The sequence below is a fragment of the Mauremys mutica genome, chromosome 17 (assembly GCF_020497125.1).
Source record: "Mauremys mutica isolate MM-2020 ecotype Southern chromosome 17, ASM2049712v1, whole genome shotgun sequence".
Lineage (NCBI taxonomy): Eukaryota > Metazoa > Chordata > Testudines > Geoemydidae > Mauremys > Mauremys mutica.
This window is the reverse complement of record NC_059088.1, coordinates 27,269,832-27,287,930: the sequence shown is the minus strand read 5'-3', so window position 1 is coordinate 27,287,930 and position 18,099 is coordinate 27,269,832. Positions and strand designations below refer to the sequence as shown.

General features: G+C 46.0%; 1 protein-coding gene across 1 annotated transcript; it reads left to right on the top strand.

Annotated features, from left to right (window-relative positions):
- The first annotated feature begins 5,349 nt into the window (after nt 1-5,349).
- LOC123351500 (pollen-specific leucine-rich repeat extensin-like protein 1) lies at nt 5,350-7,755 on the top strand. Its single transcript, XM_044990884.1, has 2 exons — nt 5,350-5,487; nt 6,595-7,755. Exons 1-2 carry the CDS (start codon nt 5,350-5,352, stop codon nt 7,753-7,755), a joined length of 1,299 nt encoding a protein of 432 aa, XP_044846819.1.
- Nucleotides 7,756-18,099: the final 10,344 nt, after the last annotated feature.

Here is an 18,099-nt window from a genome sequence, read left to right as displayed (position 1 = left end):
CTAATAAAGATATTTAGGGAGTTAGTAAAACTTAACTTCTTGACCCAGTGAGATAAGTTTGCTGGGACTCAGCCCAGGTCGCAGCAGACGAATGGACACATTATAAAAGCCAGTAGCAACTGTATGGACCGTCCAAGTAGAAAGGCAGAAGACGGGCATCCATTGAGAATGAATTCTCTGCTTGCTCCCGGGCAGCGTGGTAGCAAACGGCCAGGGAACAGCTCAGAGAAGAGATGCATTACCACTGTCTTTGCTGTATGCGTTGTGGGCACAGTGGGCTTGCTTCAGCTGCTGTGCCGACGCTAGCGCTTGGAGGCTTGATCCAGCATATTCCATGCCTCTACAGTACAACAGAGCTGTTGATGGAGCGAGTAAGTCACGTCCCTGCTATGTGCCTCAGTTTCCCCAGCTGTAATAATTATACTAATCTGACTAAGGCTGGGAAGAGCTAAACATTATTATTATGCACAACATTCCTTTTTACTGTCACTCCGCCTTTAACTGATCTCGACGAGGTGCGCCCGGCTGCTGAAAGTCCTGGCTGCTATCTATCGAAACTCCCAGCTGGTGGCACTCTTTGAAAAGCTGCCTTTAAGGCTGTCCAGGCAGACGTTTGAATTATTGCCAGCTGCACTGTGCACCCGAAAGAGAGGTTCTAATTTGCACCCCACTGTTAGCTTCAGACATGCTAATCAAAGGGGTTTGCCTTGTGTTTGTCATTCAGTAATACGTGCAGTAAAAGACTGCAAATCCTTACAGGCTGATCAGGGTTTGTTTCATTGGCCTGCTTAGGATGCTTTGCTAGAGAGGCCCAGAAGTGATCAAATGTTTTATTATAACAAACCCCACGGGGAACCAGGCCTTCATGGTTCTCACGACGTCCCCGCAGCCCCTTGGAGTCTCCCGGAGATGACAGGGATAGGGCTCTCCAACGTCCTCTGCTCTAAAGGCACAGGCCACCAAGATCCACCAAGGGTTTTAGGTGGGAGTTAGGCAGCTAAATACGTCTGTGGATCTGGGCCACGGTCCCGTGGTCCTTGAGCTAAAGGAGCATTTTGGCTACGTGCTAGCAGAAAGGGGCCTATGATGTATATTTAAGCAGTTCTGATTCTGTCCAGCAAGGGGCAGAGGTGAGACACCCAGTCACACTAACCCTCTTATTCTTATGGCCTCGACGATGATTGTTTCCTTGAACCCACTGGACTCCAGATAGCCGGCGTGAGCCTGAGGGAAAAGAGCTCTGTTAACTTGCTTTGCAGCACGTGTATCGCTGTTCTCTGCTGAAGCAGCTACGTTTATTTATTACATTATTGTTATTATTAATAATTTATTTATTTGTGTTCCTAGGTGCTATCCTAGGAACTCCACTCAGAGACTAAGGCCCCGCTGTGCGAGGTGCTGGACAAATGCAGAACATAAAGACAGCCTCTGCCCCAAAGAAATTACAGTCTTAGTCCTCTGCTACCAAGAGGCCAGCCCCTCCTCCACACTCAGCAGCACCGGATTCCACAAAGACACCCATTGACTTCAGCTGGACGACTCCTGGTGTCAGGGCAGCATGAATAACGGAGCCACAATTTTCAGAGTAGCAGCCGGGTTAGTCTGTACCCGCAAAAAGAACAGCGGTCCTTGTGGCACCTTAGAGACTAGCACATTTATTTGAGCATAAGCTTTCGTGGGCTACAGCCCACTTCTTCAGATGCATGGAATGGAACATATATTGAGGAGATCCATATACACATACAGAGAGCCACAATTGGGTTTCCCTGCCTATGCACAGGCCCCTGTATTTTGCAGCAGATGGGCCTCAGTTCTGATTCTGTTGCTCTCTTCCCCCATAGGTGGTCCGGGAAGTTAACTCTCCCCCTACCCAGGCTGAATGGAGGGCTATACAGAGGGCTTCGTTCTCCAGTACTATATGAACCCAGCACCTTAAAGGACATGATATAAATGCCTACAGAACACGTCAGAGAATCCAGCTGGAGATTCTGACCCAGGGCCGGCAGTGACTGGTCAGAGCTCAGTGTTAGGGTCTGGAACCAGATACAGTAATTAATTCACCTATTCAATCAACGGTCCTTGCTCAGAATGACTGTCCTGGCACAAGGAAGATGGAAAACCACAGAAGACTCCACAGGCCCCACGGGAAGAAGCCAGTTGAATGACACTGTTTTGAACACACCTACATTAGTCCAGTGCCCACAGGGTGTTAATTACCCCCACCTTGATGCTAATGATATCCTTGGGAGACGGTAATTTTGAATGTGAGGTTTTCATGGCAGTTACAGGGAGAACAAGTCAATGACGCTGGAACAAGTATTTTAGCCATACGTGTCTAATCCCAAAACACCTGCACAGGGAGGGACATGAAATATAGGTTGACCATATAACGCGCTCCCAGGGGGAAGACAGAAAGATGCATCCTTCCACAATCAACCCTAGTGCATAGTGAAATAATCCCCTTATTTCTCCAATGCTAAACCACAAATAACTCTTCTTCTCTATACCACTGGCCAACTTCGGATAGCTCTACTGCCTCTGACTGACGTAATTATTCGTTCTATTACAGCAGTGCCTAAAGTAACCGCCCGAGATCATAGGCCCATTGGGCTGTAAAAACAGTCCTGCCCTAAAGCAATTGCAATCGAAATAGACAAAGGATGGGAGAGGAACCAGAAGGCAAGGGATTTACAGAGCATTATATATTAGGTAATGGCAGAGCTAGGACTTAGAAGCTAGATCTCATATCTCTTAGGCAAGGGTCTGATTCACTAGGCCGCATTGCTCTGTTATGGCAAGTGCTGAAAATGAGGGATCATTTTTTTCCCTACATGTTAAGTGGCTGCGCTATATGTGGTGGAATGTATTGATTGTATTTAGTTCTCCATTAGACAGCCTCTCTCACCCCCACTCCCACACCTCTGTAATATTAATTACTGTCATCGTCATTCATTTATTTAGTGCCTTAGGCACTTTCCAGCCATCAAACGGCCTGGCCCTATTCCAAACAGCTTGCTCTCAAAGGACCTGATCCTGCACTCTCATGCGGGCAGGTGCATTGGTCCACCTGCACAGAGCCAAGGGCCTGATCCTGAAAACACTTACTACCAGGAGCAGCGTTTGCTACTCTGAGTAATCCGTCACAGGAGCGGGCCCTCAGTGAAGACCTGACCTCACAAAACAGAAGGGAGCAAGTAGGGGACGTAACCCTGACATTTCAGCCTCTCTTAAAAGTGCCTGGGGGGCAGAGGGGCCGTGTCAATTTCAAATGAATATCGTTACCAGGAAGGGGGAGGTTCTGGGTTTGTCTTTAACTCTGCCCCTCTCTGCTCCTTCTTCAATGTGTCAGTGTCAAATTTTTAAATCTCCAACGTTTAGGCAGGTTCAAAATTAGCCCAAATAAGAGATGGTGGAGGTGGTGGAATCTCCTTCCTTAGAGGTTTTTAAGGCTCAGTTTGACAAAGCCCTGGCTGGGATGATTTAGTTGGGTTTGGTCCTGCTTTGAGCAGGGGGTTGGACTAGATACCTCCTGAGGTCCCTTCCAACCCTGATCGTCTATGATTCTAAGAGATCTTTTTTATAATACTCACCACACACAGAGAGGAGCATTCTTAACCAGACAGGTAGTGTTAACATCTACCCCTCAACGCACACGCTCTCAGAAAAACTATCCAAAGGCGACTCACCCCCCAACGCACACAGACACTTATGCAGAAGAGAAACACTGACAACATTTCCCCTCCACAGTGCGCACACAGCTGCGTGTTCCTACCAGCAAGGCACCTACAGCCACCAGCAGAGTTTCAAGAACTAATGCTGTCGTATTTTGCGCTCAGAGACCGAAAGCACTATAGCAGTGGGAAGAGAGCAATTGCATTTAACCTCCTCATAAAAAAAACCCTATTCAAGTCACTTTACTATCACAGTCGCTTATCAAAAAATATTCTGAAGATTCCAAAGCCAGAAGGGACCCTTGTGATCATCTCGTCTGACCTCCAGTGTCACATAGGCCAGAGAACTTCCCCTCACAGCATATTCCTTTATGTTATGTGTGGCTTCTTCCCCTGCTTCTCTACCTAAAGCCCATCACTTTGAGAAGCTGATCCTTGCAAAACAGGTTTGCTCCACAGACATTCAGAGACATTTCTGGGTGACACCTACAGAAAAATTAAAAGTAGCCTTTCTGTAAAATGCCTTGGCAAGGCGTCCAGGGTGGGGCTAGCATTGGACATATTCTGCAGTCGCTGTTGCAGCAAATCAGTACAACAGAAGTAAGAGATAAATAAAGCCGGGGGGTGGGGGGGAGGTGGTAGCTGAATTGGTTAGAAATGAATCAGGCCATTGCACATTGAGGGTGTCTCCTTTGGAAGACACACAGGGTATGATTAAGAACCCTATATAAGATCTCTGCTCCACTCCAAACTACTCTACTGCACTTGTCTTGTTACTGAACCCGGTAAGTCTGGATAACAGGGATCTTGTTATTTTTACAGATGTTGAATGTTATTGGTGGTAGTAAACCAGGACTGATATAAGCGAGGAACAGGTTCCTGGATGTATCAGCGCCGAGCTGTCTTAAAGGAATGTCTGTATTTGTTTTTTCCAACCAGTGACTGTGGCAGACCATGAATTAGAAATTACAATACTCTGAGGCTTCCCAGAGCTGGGCTGTATGCTCAGCTCTGTTCTTCCTCCAGCTTAGCCACTTTTACAAAGCTGAACTTTAGACTGTATTTAATCTGTGGTCAGAAGCAAAAAGATAAATGAGGAAAGGGGGCTATTTATCTATCACCCCAACTATCCATCCATCTCACTGTCAGTCTCTCCATCTCTCCATCTATCCCTCCAACTATCCTTCCATCTCAACAACTGTCTATCCATCCATCTATCCTTCGAACTATCCTTCCATCTCACCAACGGTCTATCCATCCGTCTATCCCTCCAATTATCCATCCATCTCACTGTCAGTCTCTCCATCTATCCCTCCAACTATCCATCCATCTCAACAACTGTCTCTCTATCCATCTTTCCAGCCATCCATTGATCTGTCTAGCTCTCCAACCACCAGTCCAGGCATCTATCCATCTGTCTCTACAGCCATGCATCCATGGGGTTGTCCATCTATCTAGCTCTCCATATACTCAGCTAGGCATTGTCTGTTTGTCTACTCATCCAGGCATTCATCTCTCCACCTACCCATCTTTTTGACTGTCCATTTGTCCATCTGTTTAGCCACTTTGTCATTTCCTGCACATCCACATGGGATCTGAGATTACACATGAGTTTAGTGTTACTGGGGAAAAAATATGTCTGTTCCTCTCTTCCAGGCTCACTCGAACGTGTAGGGAGATGACTCAGCTGCTGAGCAATATCAAAGGCATTATCAATGCTTTCTACATGTCCGCAAAGAGGGATGGCGCCTGCCCCACGCTGAGCAAGGGGGAGCTGAGGCAGCTCATCCGCCAGGAGTTTGCTGATGTGACTGTGGTGAGCACTGCCAAGACGCCTGTGCTAGTTACTTAGGCTCAGGAGTGAGGCGGGGGAAGGTCTATGCAATGAGTATCTCTTCTAGGATGCACGTGTTCTTGCTCGGTAACTGATATAAGAGATACACAAGAGTCTGTTCTCCGGTTTGTGTCGTAACGTAACAGTTTGACTGAGCTGGTAAAGAAGGGACATTTCAATCTGTGCTGCTAAGGAGCAGCTGCCCCGAATCTATTTGAAAATAAAATAAATATTTTGACCGTTAGGACATATGATGACCTGACACGCTATGACATGCCTTTTTATGCGTAACGGCTGCTGACATGTCATGAAATAATGTACAAATCATAAAAACAATGTGAAAAAGGAAAAAATATCATAAATTTCAAACTGAAAATTTCACTAGGAAACAGAATTTTCTGAAGGGATTTTTTTCTCAGAATTTCCCTCTCCTGTTTGACGAGGATTCCGCTAATGCGAACTCAGAACCTTTTTGCTCGCGCCCAATACCAACTGGAAACCGGGGGGGCGGGACACCATGCTTATCTATATACAACTGTGAATGAGCTGGGAACACACAGGATTCAATTGACTCGGGGCTATAACAGGATTTCACTGAGGCCTGGGCCTTCGGCTGGCCCTCTGCTCAGGGGGCATTTCACCCTGAGACGATGTCTGCGCTTACAGTGGAATGCAGAGGCCGCAGTGTAGCTACATGCCGCAGTGAAAGGCTCCGGCAGCAGGCAGCTTTCCCCACTGCGTTCCCACCGCCGGAGCCTTTCCTCACGGCCGGTGCCTTTCACTGCAGGGGCAAAGGCCACAGCGGGGGCAGCAGGACACTATGCTAGAAATAGCAGTGTAGACATGGGAGGCACAGCTTGGGCGTGGGGAGAGCTGTGGGGTTCAGGGGTGTGGGGCACTCTAGTCTACTTGCCTAAGCTGAGCTACACTGCTCTTTATACCCAGGTTAGCGGGGTGCAGTGTCTGCGATCTACACCCTGCCATAAGCATAGGCACAGCCGGGGATTACAGCCGAGCTGGCTTGTTCTTTCTAACTGGAGAATATATGACGGGTTAATGGGCTTTGGTCCGGGTGTTGTTTCCTTGCAGGTCCCCCAGGGTCTCCAGACCATAGACAAGATGCTGCAGCTGCTGGACACTGACCGTGATGGCAGACTTGACTTCAACGGGTTTCTCGTTCTGATCTTCCAAGTGGCCAAGGCTTGTGACAGGGAAGTAAGCCAGGGTCAGCGACCCGGCCACGGTGGAAGCTCAGCGTCCCAGGGAGAAGCAAATTGTGGGGGGCGCACACAGGAGCCTCCGACACCAGAGCGCGACCCAAGCCCGCATCAGGCTCCAGAGTTACAGATTTCAGAGCAGGACCGAAGCCCCCATCAGGCCCCCGAGCCTCAAACACCAGAGCAGGATTCGAGTCCCCGTCAGGCCCCCGAGCCTCAAACACCAGAGCAGGACCCGAGTCCCCGTCAGGCCCCCGAGCCTCAAATACCAGAGCAGGATTCGAATCCCCAACAGGCCCCAGAGCCCCAGACACTAGAGCGGGACCCAAGTCCCTGTCAGGCCCCAGAGCCAGAGATACCGGAGCAGGATCTGAGCCCTCATCAGGCCCTCGAGCCTCAAACACCAGAGCAGGATTCGAGTCCCGGTCAGGCTCCAGAGCCCCCAATACCAGAGCAGGACCCGAGTCCCCATCAGGCCCCAGAGCCTCAAACACCAGAGCAGGATTCGAGTCCCCGTCAGGCCCCGGAGCCTCAAACACCAGAGCAGGTTTCGAGTCCCCATCAGGCCCCAGAGCCCCAGATACCGGAGCAGGACCTGAGCCCCCATCAGGCCCTCGAGCCTCAAACACCAGAGCAGGATTTGAGTCCCGGTCAGGCTCCAGAGCCCCCAATACCAGAGCAGGACCCGAGTCCCCGTCAGGCCCCGGAGCCCCCAATACCAGAGCAGGACCCAAGTCCCCATCAGGCCCCGGAGCCTCAAACACCAGAGCAGGATTCGAGTCCCCATCAGGTCTCTGAGTCCCAGACACCAGAGCGGGACCCAAGCCCCTGTCAGGGTCCAGAACCCCAGACACCAGAGCAGGACCTGAGCCCTAGCGAGACACAACTTCCACCGGCACAGCAGCGAAACCCAGGTGCTCGGGACCCAAGAGAACCTGCTGCAGGACAAGCCTCTAAATCTCCTGAGTGCCTGTACTCCTGGCATTATCAGAAGCCACTACCCTTTCCTCACTGGTGGCCACCAAAGAAGTAAGGGCCAAAATGGCTCCTTGTGTAACTGAGGCAGAAAATGCAATACAAATCCAAGTAACCCTAGTGCGCACTTCCTGCTGGTGACCGGGGCATGGGCTTCCTCCTCACAGCCTCTTTGCTATGGCTTCACACCTCTCCTGCAATGCTTTCCTGCTGCTGCCTATACAATACATTAGGGGACAAGCTCTCAGCTGGTGTAGCACCTCGGCTTGTCCCCTAATGTATTGGGATTTGATTTGACCGGGGGCGGGGGGGAGCAGATGCTTTCATAGATGCATAGAGATTCCAAAGCCAGATGGGACCATTGTGATCGGCGAGGATGAATCCCTGTGTAACGCAGGTCAGAGAACACCCCCAGAATAATCCCCAGAGCAGATCTTTTACAAAAACATCCCATCTTGATTTAAAAACTGTCAGAGATGGAGAATCCACTACAAACCTTGGCCGATTGTTCTAACGGTTAATTACTCTCACTGTTCAAAATGTACCGGTACATCTTATTTTCAGTCTGAATTTATCTCGCTTTTGAATTCCAGCCATTGGATCGTGTTAGACCTTCCTCTGTTAGACTGAAGAGCCCTTTATTAAATATTTGTTCCCCATGTCGGTACTTGTAGAGTGTGACCAAATCACCCCTTGACCTTCTCTTTGTTAAGCTAAATAAATTGAGCTCCTTGAGTCTGTCACTCTCATGGCTCTTCTCTGAACCCTCTCCAATTTATCAACATCCTTCTTGAACTGTGGACACCAGAACTGGCCCATCTCCCTGTCCCTGGGTTTTATTAACAAAGATGTCAACATAAAATCCATCTCTAGCCTGCTCCCCAGACCAGGCTTCTCCTAGGGCTCCTCTCTCTGGACAGTTAACACATTTTGTAAGAGGTTAAGAACATAAGAACATAAGAACATAAGAAACGGCTGTACCGGGTCAGACCAAAGGTCCATCTAGCCCAGTATCTGTCTACCGACAGTGGCCAATGCCAGGTACCCCAGAGGGAGTGAACCTAACAGGCAATGATCAAGTGATCTCTCTCCTGCCGTCCATCTCCACCCTCTGACAAACAGAGGCTAGGGGCACCATTCCTTACCCATCCTGGCTAATAGCCATTAATGGACTTAACCACCATCAATTTATCCAGTTCCCTTTTAAACACTGTTATAGTCCTGGCCTTCACAACCTCCTCAGGCAAGGAGTTCCACAAGTTGACTGTGCGCTGCGTGAAGAAGAACGTCCTTTTATTTGTTTTAAACCTGCTGCCTATTAATTTCATTTGATGACCCCTAGTTCTTGTTTTATGGGAATAAGTAAATAACTTTTCCTTATCCACTTTCTCCACATCACTCATGATTTTATATACCTCTATCATATCCCCCCTTAGTCTTCTCTTTTCCAAGCTGAAGAGTCCTAGCCTCTTTAATCTTTCCTCGTATGGGACCCTCTCCAAACCCCTAATCATTTTAGTTGCCCTTTTCTGAACCTTTTCTAGTGCCAGTATATCTTTTTTGAGGTGAGGAGACCACATCTGTACACAGGTTGCATAAGAACATAACATAAGAACTTAAAAACGGCCCTATTGGGTCAGACCAAAGGTCCATCCAGCCCAGTATCCTGTCTTCCGACAGTGGCCAATGCCAGGTGCCCCAGAGGGAATGAACAGAACAGGGAATGTCCCCATTCCCAGCTTCAAGGTCCAAGGTGAAGTGCTCGTTAACACCTCTGTAGTCATAGGACACAAAAGGGAGGTTAGTGGGTTGCAGATTGTTGCAATAAGCCACAAGTCCAGTGTTTTTATTAACTCCATGAATTTTAGTGTCTAGCAAAGTTATGAATTTAAGCTCCCTGGCTGAAATTCTTCTTTAGCATGTAGAGGCCTTTTAAGAATCTAACATAACAAAAAGAACACTCCCCCATGAGCAGACGCCATCTCCTATTGTTTTCTATTGTCTTTTCACCCCCTCCCCCCTCCCCATCTGTTTTCATTGTTTATCATGTTTTTTGCCTGACATCAATACAGATTTTTGGCAAGGATCTTGACTTCTATGTCTTTGAACCACTCTGCACTCCTACTGTTATATCGAAATAACAAAGACGGTGTCTTTTGCGCAAGCCACCTCTCCTTGTTAGATACCTCCTATCTTAAGGGGCCAGTCCAAAGCATTGCCAGGTGTATCAGATACAAGTTTATTCCACCTCCTCCAAGGAACGGATCTTTGTCAGTATCTTGGGTGATCCCTTAAGTAGGTTTCACAAAAATAAACTTTACAAATACCTTTCCTCCCTGGCAAGCTTTTTATTGGTCAGGTGGATTTGAATGAAACAATCTCCTGTATGATTTGGTCCTAGTGATCTAGCAACGATCACAAAATTGCACAATACACATGTGCCACCCAGTGGTGATTGGATTTAATGACAGAGGACAAGCTGTGAAATGACCATAGTGGTTAACATGGAAAAGGTCGGAACATGAACTTATATTGCCCTTCATGCCATCAGAACAAAATAAAAACAAAATTAGCCTGCGGTTCAGACACCCATCATTCTTTGCCAGGGTTGTTGCATGTGAAAATGCAGAAAAGTTGTAAATAAACCCTGAGTCGGACAGAAAAATATTCTGGGTTTTCTATGCTGTGAGCAAAGAATGTAAGTAGAAGTCAGCGGAGTAAGAATGCCCTGTATACAGCTGAATTAGCCTCTTCCCTCATCTTTACTAATGACAGCCCTTACTCCTAATAATGACGTCTTAGCCATCCAAAGTGTTACATGTGGGTCATATTTTTAAAATGAGAACATTATAGTGCAACCTGCATGACACAGCTGCAGTGATACAGCTAACATAAAATCATGTGAGCCTGGACGGAGCGGAAAGAGAAACGCCCAATGAAGGGCCTGGATTTCTCCTGATTTAGCACACTGTGAAATAACCTGCCTTTTTATTGTGCCCTATAATGAATAACAAACGATCCTTCGTCTCTGGTGTCCCTGATCCCATCCAGCTGTTTCGACAGTGTCCTAAATCCTTGCAAAACAAATGTAAGTGTTCCACGGCAGCTTGTACAACTGGACCCACACGGAGGGGCGGGGTGCTCCTCCCCAGAAGCAGTCACCGGAGGAATGCTGACTGACTCAGCTGTAGAGGCACCAGCAGCCATGATGGGCTGCACGGCAGAGAGGCAGATGTGATACCCTTTGAAGTGCAGTAGTGTGTATTCACCCAACTGGCCCTGGTTCACTGACCTGTGCAGAATTCGGGGGCGGGGGGTGGAGGGCGCTGCTATCCAGTCTGGGATATCCAGAGCTGTTGTCAGAGCTAGATAGCCCTGCTCCTTGCAGACTAGAAGCAAAAGAGTCAAGATCGTATCTGGCCTTTGGCAGCTCTGCAACCTACCCGAGGGATTCTTTGGTCCTTTGCACCGGGGCAAAACCAGAAACAATCTCACCCTTAAATATCAACAGTCCATCTGATGAAAATTCTCCCTCTTCTTTTCTGTAGCTCCTGTCAGATCCCCAATACCAGATCCCTCAAAAGAGGCAGAAGCATCTCTAGATAAAGGCAGGTGGCCATTCCAGCACAGCAAGGGGTAACATTTCCAAAGGCACTGACATGACTTAGAAGTATTCTGAAGCACCAAAATACCTTTGAGAATCTGGGCTTTAGGTCCCGAGAGGTATTTTCAAAGGTGTGTGATTTCAGTGGGGATTAGGTGCCTAACCAGCTTAGGCACTTCTGAAAATACTCTTCAGTGCCTATCTGCATCTTCAGGCACCCAAATAGCTTTGAAAATCTGTCCCTAAGTCACTTTTGAAAATGGGATGCAGGCTCCTTAGTCATTTTGCTGCTTTTAAAAATTTCACCCAAGGTGCTTTCAGCTCCTGAGAGATCTTGCTGTGAGCGACCTGCTGAGCGTGAAGAGCACAGAAGGGTTCATCTTTTAAATCTGTTGACTATTTGCTAATCCAGTGAGTTCTTCCAGAGCTCATCAGAGTTGACAGCAACAGGCCGCTGTGCTGTAACAGAGAAGCAATGTAGCCTATTTATCCAGGAGGTTCTGAGCTCTAACCTCGACTAAACTAAACACTGACTCTCAGAGGCAAGACACTTGCAACCAGACTTCCAAATGTCGCCTCTAATTTTGGATGTCTCACTGTTGGGTGCCCAGTTTGAGTCAGATTTTCACCCATGGTAGTGTGCTCTCCTGAAAATCTAGTCTCTTGCATCTCGAGTCGAGCACTCCAAAACTGAGGCCAGCCAAAATCGGTGGCCGCTTCTGAAAACGTCCACCAGAACTGCTCCATCCCTTAATTCCCCATCTGCAAATGATGGATAACAATGCTGCTGTTCAAAAGGCGTTTGTGAGGGCTAATTAGCTAAATTATGTAGCACAGTCTTGAAAAGGTAACGTTCTGTACACTGTAACTACACAGCGTAAACCATGGTGACTGCCCTGAAATTTGTAAGAAAGGAAGATTATTTCACTGTGCATTAAACACATCACATCTTTCAGTGGGTTGCAATGCAAGGGGGGACAGGTCACCCTAACAGGACTTGGTTGTCTGTATTCTTGAGCCCTCCCATAGGTGGGATTTCAAACTTTGTTATGCAAGACTGAATCTACCTGCTCTGACTCCTCTATCATATTCTCATTTTAACAGAACCACCAATCTACCATAAAATTACTGTTCTTCAGGGGTATCATTACCCCACGGGCGGGGTATAATTTGCACCTGTATAATTTTATCTTAAAAGACAGGTTAAAAATGAAGAATCATAAGTAATAACCCTTCCAAGGGCTTTACAAACACTAATTTCTTAAGCCTCAGAACACCCAGTTAACTCCGTATTATCTCAGACGGGAGCCAACTCCAGGACTCGCCCAGGTCACAAATCAAATTAATGACAGAGCTAGAAATGGAACTGCGGAGTCCTGGCTCCTAGACCCTACACTTCCTCTCAAAGCAAAGATCCTCGTTAAGACAATATTAAAGACAGCATGGCTAGCGAATGCCGAATTCTCACTGACTTCCAAAGGAGTTCAGGGGTGAGCAAAGACACAGATTTGGGCCCTATTCTAGTCTGGTCTAGTCTTGTTGTTCTAATGTAAAAAATTCAAAAGACTCAAAAAAAAAAATCACAGAAAAATCTGCCTTAAACTAGCAGCTGAAGATCAAGCAGAAATCACTCACCTTGCTGAGGTGTACTTTTTGTTAAATTAAAGATCAAACAAAATTAAACTGAAAGGAGCATATGGATGAAAGTTAAATTTGAAAAAATGATACTAAATGGACATTTTCTTACAAAATTTTATTTTTGTCAACATTTTTCAAGTTTTTTTTTTAAACAAAACAAAATGGGGGGGGAGGGGAATTGGTTTTCAACAACCAAAACAATTTTATTTTTGCGGTTCTTGTTTGGGTATTTTTTCTTTTTTCAACAAAAGCCTGAAAAGTTGTATGAAAAATACCAATACTTTCATTTCATTTGAACTTTTTGCCCAAAATACTAGCTCTAATAAGGACACATTAAAGTGGTTACTTAATACAAATGGTAGGTTGCTGGAGGTGGAATCTTTAGTGAAGATTTCCCTCTATTTTATTGCTTCCATAATAAGTTTTTAAAACTCTTCTCATGGATTTTGAAGTTCTTCTTAGCCCTAGATTCAATCATCCGTTCCCCAATATTAGAAAGGTATTTTCTGATGCTATTAATTTAATTCTACTTTTTTCCTCTCTACTAATGAAAATCTAACACAGGTAATGGTACCTGTTAATTGATATGTGGAACTGATTGATTTTATTTCTTCCCATTTTTAAATCTGTCACTTCTTATATAAGACAGACAAGGTAGGTGACAAGTTGGTCTTTTATAGGACCAACTTCTGCTGGTGAAAGAGACAAGCTTTTGAGCTACACAGGCTCATGCCCTTTGATCACTAGAACTGTATATAGAATCATAGAATATCAGGGTTGGAAGGGACCTCAGGAGGTCATCTAGTCCAACCCCCTGCTCAAAGCAGGACCAATCCCCAACTAAGGGTTTGATACCTTTAAAAGTACTTTGCACATGTTAAATTACAACCCCAAGCATTTACCAATTATGAATCTGGCCCGCGCAAAATCATAACATTGGCTTAAAAAATATCACAAGGTTGTTGTTTTTTTAATTTAAAAAAAATGTATTTTGGGTCTTTTTCTGTCTTCTGGCACTGGAGCCTTAAGAATTCATGCTTTCAAGCTTTTTCTCTGCAACCATCGGGGCTAGAAATTACCTTTTATTTTTCAGTGAAAGCTGAGATTCTCACATAATCACATGACTCCAGAAACTGGAGATTTAAGAAAAACATCATGTATCATGCAAATTGGCAACATTGCTAAACCTTCAGAACCCTTTGCTGCCACATCCTACTCCACAGAAGGTGGTTATATACCAAGGTGATGGGCATGCTATATATAGCTAGATATTGCAGATAGAGGAAGAGACATTAGGATCAAAATTGTTTGTTATGGTTACTAAAGCACCAGTCTTCAAACTCTGGGCCCAAAGAAATTAACGCAATCATACATCTGATCCCATTGTTGTAAACGTCAGCCAGAGTTTTAGAATCATTACTGGTTTTCCAAATACTTCAGTGATCCCCATACACCCAAATGCCTTGCACTATGTTACAGACTCAGAAGCAAAAGCAAAAGACAATCATCTTAAATTGATTGCAGCCAGACAACTTCTAAGAAGAGGGTGCTGCCACTAGTAAACAATTGAGAAAATATGGTGCTTGACTAGAAACAGGAATAAAGAAGGATGACACACAGGCCCTAAAGCCAGGCAAAAATTTTTGTCCAAAACTTTTTTTTGGCAAAAAATGTAGAATTGGCAACACTGAAATATTTTGCAAATTCTTGGCACTTTCAACATAGTGTTCTGGTAGGAAAAAAACAGCAGAACAAATCTGAATGTTTCAGGGATTTTATTCAAAACAACTTTTCCTTTCCAAATTTCTTTCAGGCTTTTGTTATTTAAACATTTCATTTCATTCAAACATTTAAACATTCATTTTGAACTGTTTTGTGCGACCCAGAACTATGGGTTGTTGTTTTTTTTTACTTTTCGGTTCACTAAAAATTTTCAAAAAAAAAAATTGTTTTTGGTTCAACCCCAAAAATTTTTTTTTCCAGAATGGCCAGTGAACTGAGAAATCTGCTATTCACCCAGTCTGAACTGGCCCTGTTTCTGATCTCATGTCTCCTGGATTCAGCCTGCTGTAACGTCGGTGACTTTGGTAGAGTTGCTCCTAGTTTGCACTAGGGTAAGGGAGAGAAGCCTCATTACATTACATGGGTTCGACACTTCTAAAAAATAAACTCAGGGCTGAAATTTCTCAGTTACACCCTTTGGGTTTCAATAGGACTGTTCAGGTGAGAGCTAGAGCAGGAAATGACCTTCTGAGTTCAAGTACTTGGGCCAACATCTCTACCGGCGTAAACTCGCACAGATCCATTGAGCCGTGTCAGTTTATACCGGCAGAGAATTTAGCCCAGAATGGCTAATGAATTAGGACCTCATTCTGCAAACACTTACTACCAGGAGTGGTACTTGCTGGTTTGTGTGCTCATCCCTTAGTATCGGAAGGCCAAATCCAACGTCCATTGACTCCAGCACCTCGTGCTAGGGGACTACACTTGGATATGTCTACACTGCAGTTGGAGGTTTGATTGCAGCACCTGCAGACCAACATGCGAGCGAGGGCACCAACAGCACTCAAGCCATGCCAGCACGAGTGTCAGCACGGGTGAGCTGCCAGAGTAAGTCCCCCGGGTCCTGAGCCCACGCTGAAACCCAAGCGACAGTGCTTCCCTGCTACCACACTAGCTAGATTAAAGCTAGCGTGGGGCCGTCACACCTCTGACTGCAGTGGCGCCAGCCCCATGTGAGTAAGCACCAATCTCTGCCGTTTTTGCAATATTGGGCCCACGCCGTAGACAAACAATTCTATTACAGTCCCAGTTCTGATCTCAATTAACTCCATCAACGTCAATCCTTATTTCAAACCCCCCCACCCTTGCAGAATTTCATCCTGTGTTAGGAACGGCTGCCTTTTCTGCCTCGGTAACATTATACAGAAAATCCCTTTGTTCCACCGATCCTCGCCTACCAAGTCTGGCTGCTTGAAATGCATTCTTCATTATTAAAAAATGTAAAATACAGCCCTCTTGTACAATGACCTTGCAATTCAGATTAGGTGGGACCCACCAGCACTAGAATTGTCACACAGCAGCTGCTATTTCTGGGCTAAAATGATAGGTGAAGGGGATTATGAGTCAAATAACCTATCTGAGGACATACAGGTGTAGCAGGGCTTGGCTAAAGATGAATCAATGCTCTCTACAGAGAAGGCACCTCCTTTCTCTAGCACAATTAGGAACCCTATAAAAGAACTCAGCTCCTCAGTGTTCTCCCAACGGCTTCACTGAACCTCAAGTGTTCCCGTTAGCGAGTTGGGTAAGTTGGGATTTACAATCTTCTCATTACTTGCACAGAGAACGAATGTTATGGGGATGGGATTATGTCTGGGGGATACTGTCGGTCTTGCGGGATAATTTGCAGCGTGTTGTCTGGGAGCCTTTAGCGGTAAGCTCTAGTGAAAGGCTGGTTGATTTGTTTGGCAGAGATTTGCAGATTTTTCGGGCACTGCAGAAAAGGCCCTGGGGTTTCTAATAGATCACAAATTGAACATGAGTCAACAACACAACGCTGTTGCAAAAAAGGTGAATGTCACAGACTCATAGAATCATAGGACTGAAAGGGACCTCAAGAGGTCATCTAGTCCAGTCTTGTGCACTCAGGTCTAAAGTATTATCTAGACCATCCATCAATTCTGGGATGTGTTAGCAGGAGTGTTGTAGGTAGACACAGGACACCATTGTCCCTCTCTACTCGGCACTGGTTGAGGTCTCAGCTGGAGTCTTGTGTCCATTATGGGCACCACTCTTTAAGAAAAATGTGGACAGATTGGAGAGACACCAGAGGAGAGCAGCAACGATGGTAAGAAGTTAAGAAAACATGACCTGCAAGGAGAGGTTGAAAGAACTGGGCATGTTTAATCCAGAGAAGAGAAGACTGAGGGGGAGACCTGATAAGAGTTTTCAAATACGTAAAATGTTAGTTCTAAAGAGGACGGGGATCATTTGTTCTCCATGTCCACTGAAGACAGGGCAAGAAGTAATGGGCTTAATCTGCAAGAGAGATCTATGTGAGATGTTAGGGGAAAGCTTTTGAACTATAAGGATAATTAAGCACTGGAACAAGTTCCTTGGGAGGTTGTGGAAGTTTTTAAGAACAAGTTAGACAAACTCCTGTCAGGGACGGTCTAGGTTTATTTGGCCCTGCCTCGGTGCAGGGAGCTGGACTAGTTGATCTCTTGAAGTCCTTTCTGATCTTACATTTCTGTGATTGCTAATCAACATGCAAGCTGCGATAACAGCAACATTTCGAAAATACTATCCTCTGAGGGAGGTGTACAGATTTCTGTGCATCTTTTCGGGGTAGCTTCTGCTCTCATTCACAACTAAGTGACTCCAGATTTATGCAGGTGTCACATAGAGCAGAATTTGGATGAGAGAGAGAGAGAGTGTGTCTCTAAGGTGACATTTCTAGTGATCAGCACGGAGCAGAGTATGAACCAGTGGTTGGACTTGGGACTCCTGCATTCTAGCTCCAGCTCTGCTATGGGCTCACTTCCCTTCTCTGTGCCTTTCCTTTCCCATCTGTAAAACGGGGATAATTGTATTGCTCCACCTCTGTAACATGCTTGCAGGTTCTCTGATGCAAAGGGCTGTCTAAGCACAGAATATCATTGTTCTTACTGGTTTCAGAGTGGGAGCCGTGTTAGTCTGTATCCGCAAAAAGAACAGGAGTCCTTGTGGCACCTTAGAGACTAACAAATTTGTTGTAGCATAAGCTTTCGTGGGCTACAGCCAATGAAGTGAGCATACAATAAATGTGTTAGTCTCTAAGGTGCCACAAGGGCTCCTGTTCTTATTGTTGTCACTGTGCAGTAAGGTCTGAACGGTGCGGTGGGAAAAGACCTTTCTGCCCCATAGAACCATCCAGACCCAGTCTGGCAGAGTAACCAAATCTCTGCCTCAACACGTATCAAAATGAGTTTGCCCAGAGACATGGTGTGTCGGCTCTTCCTGGGAAGAGCTGGATTTCTTGCCTTAGCTGAAGCTACTTCTGTCTTCACTCTGTTCCCCCCCATCCCCGTGGCTCTCACCTACGCAGTCAGGGTGCCCTTTAGCTGCGGTGCCAGGACGTATGTTTCTCTTTTTATTTTAAAAGTTGCATTCCCAGGG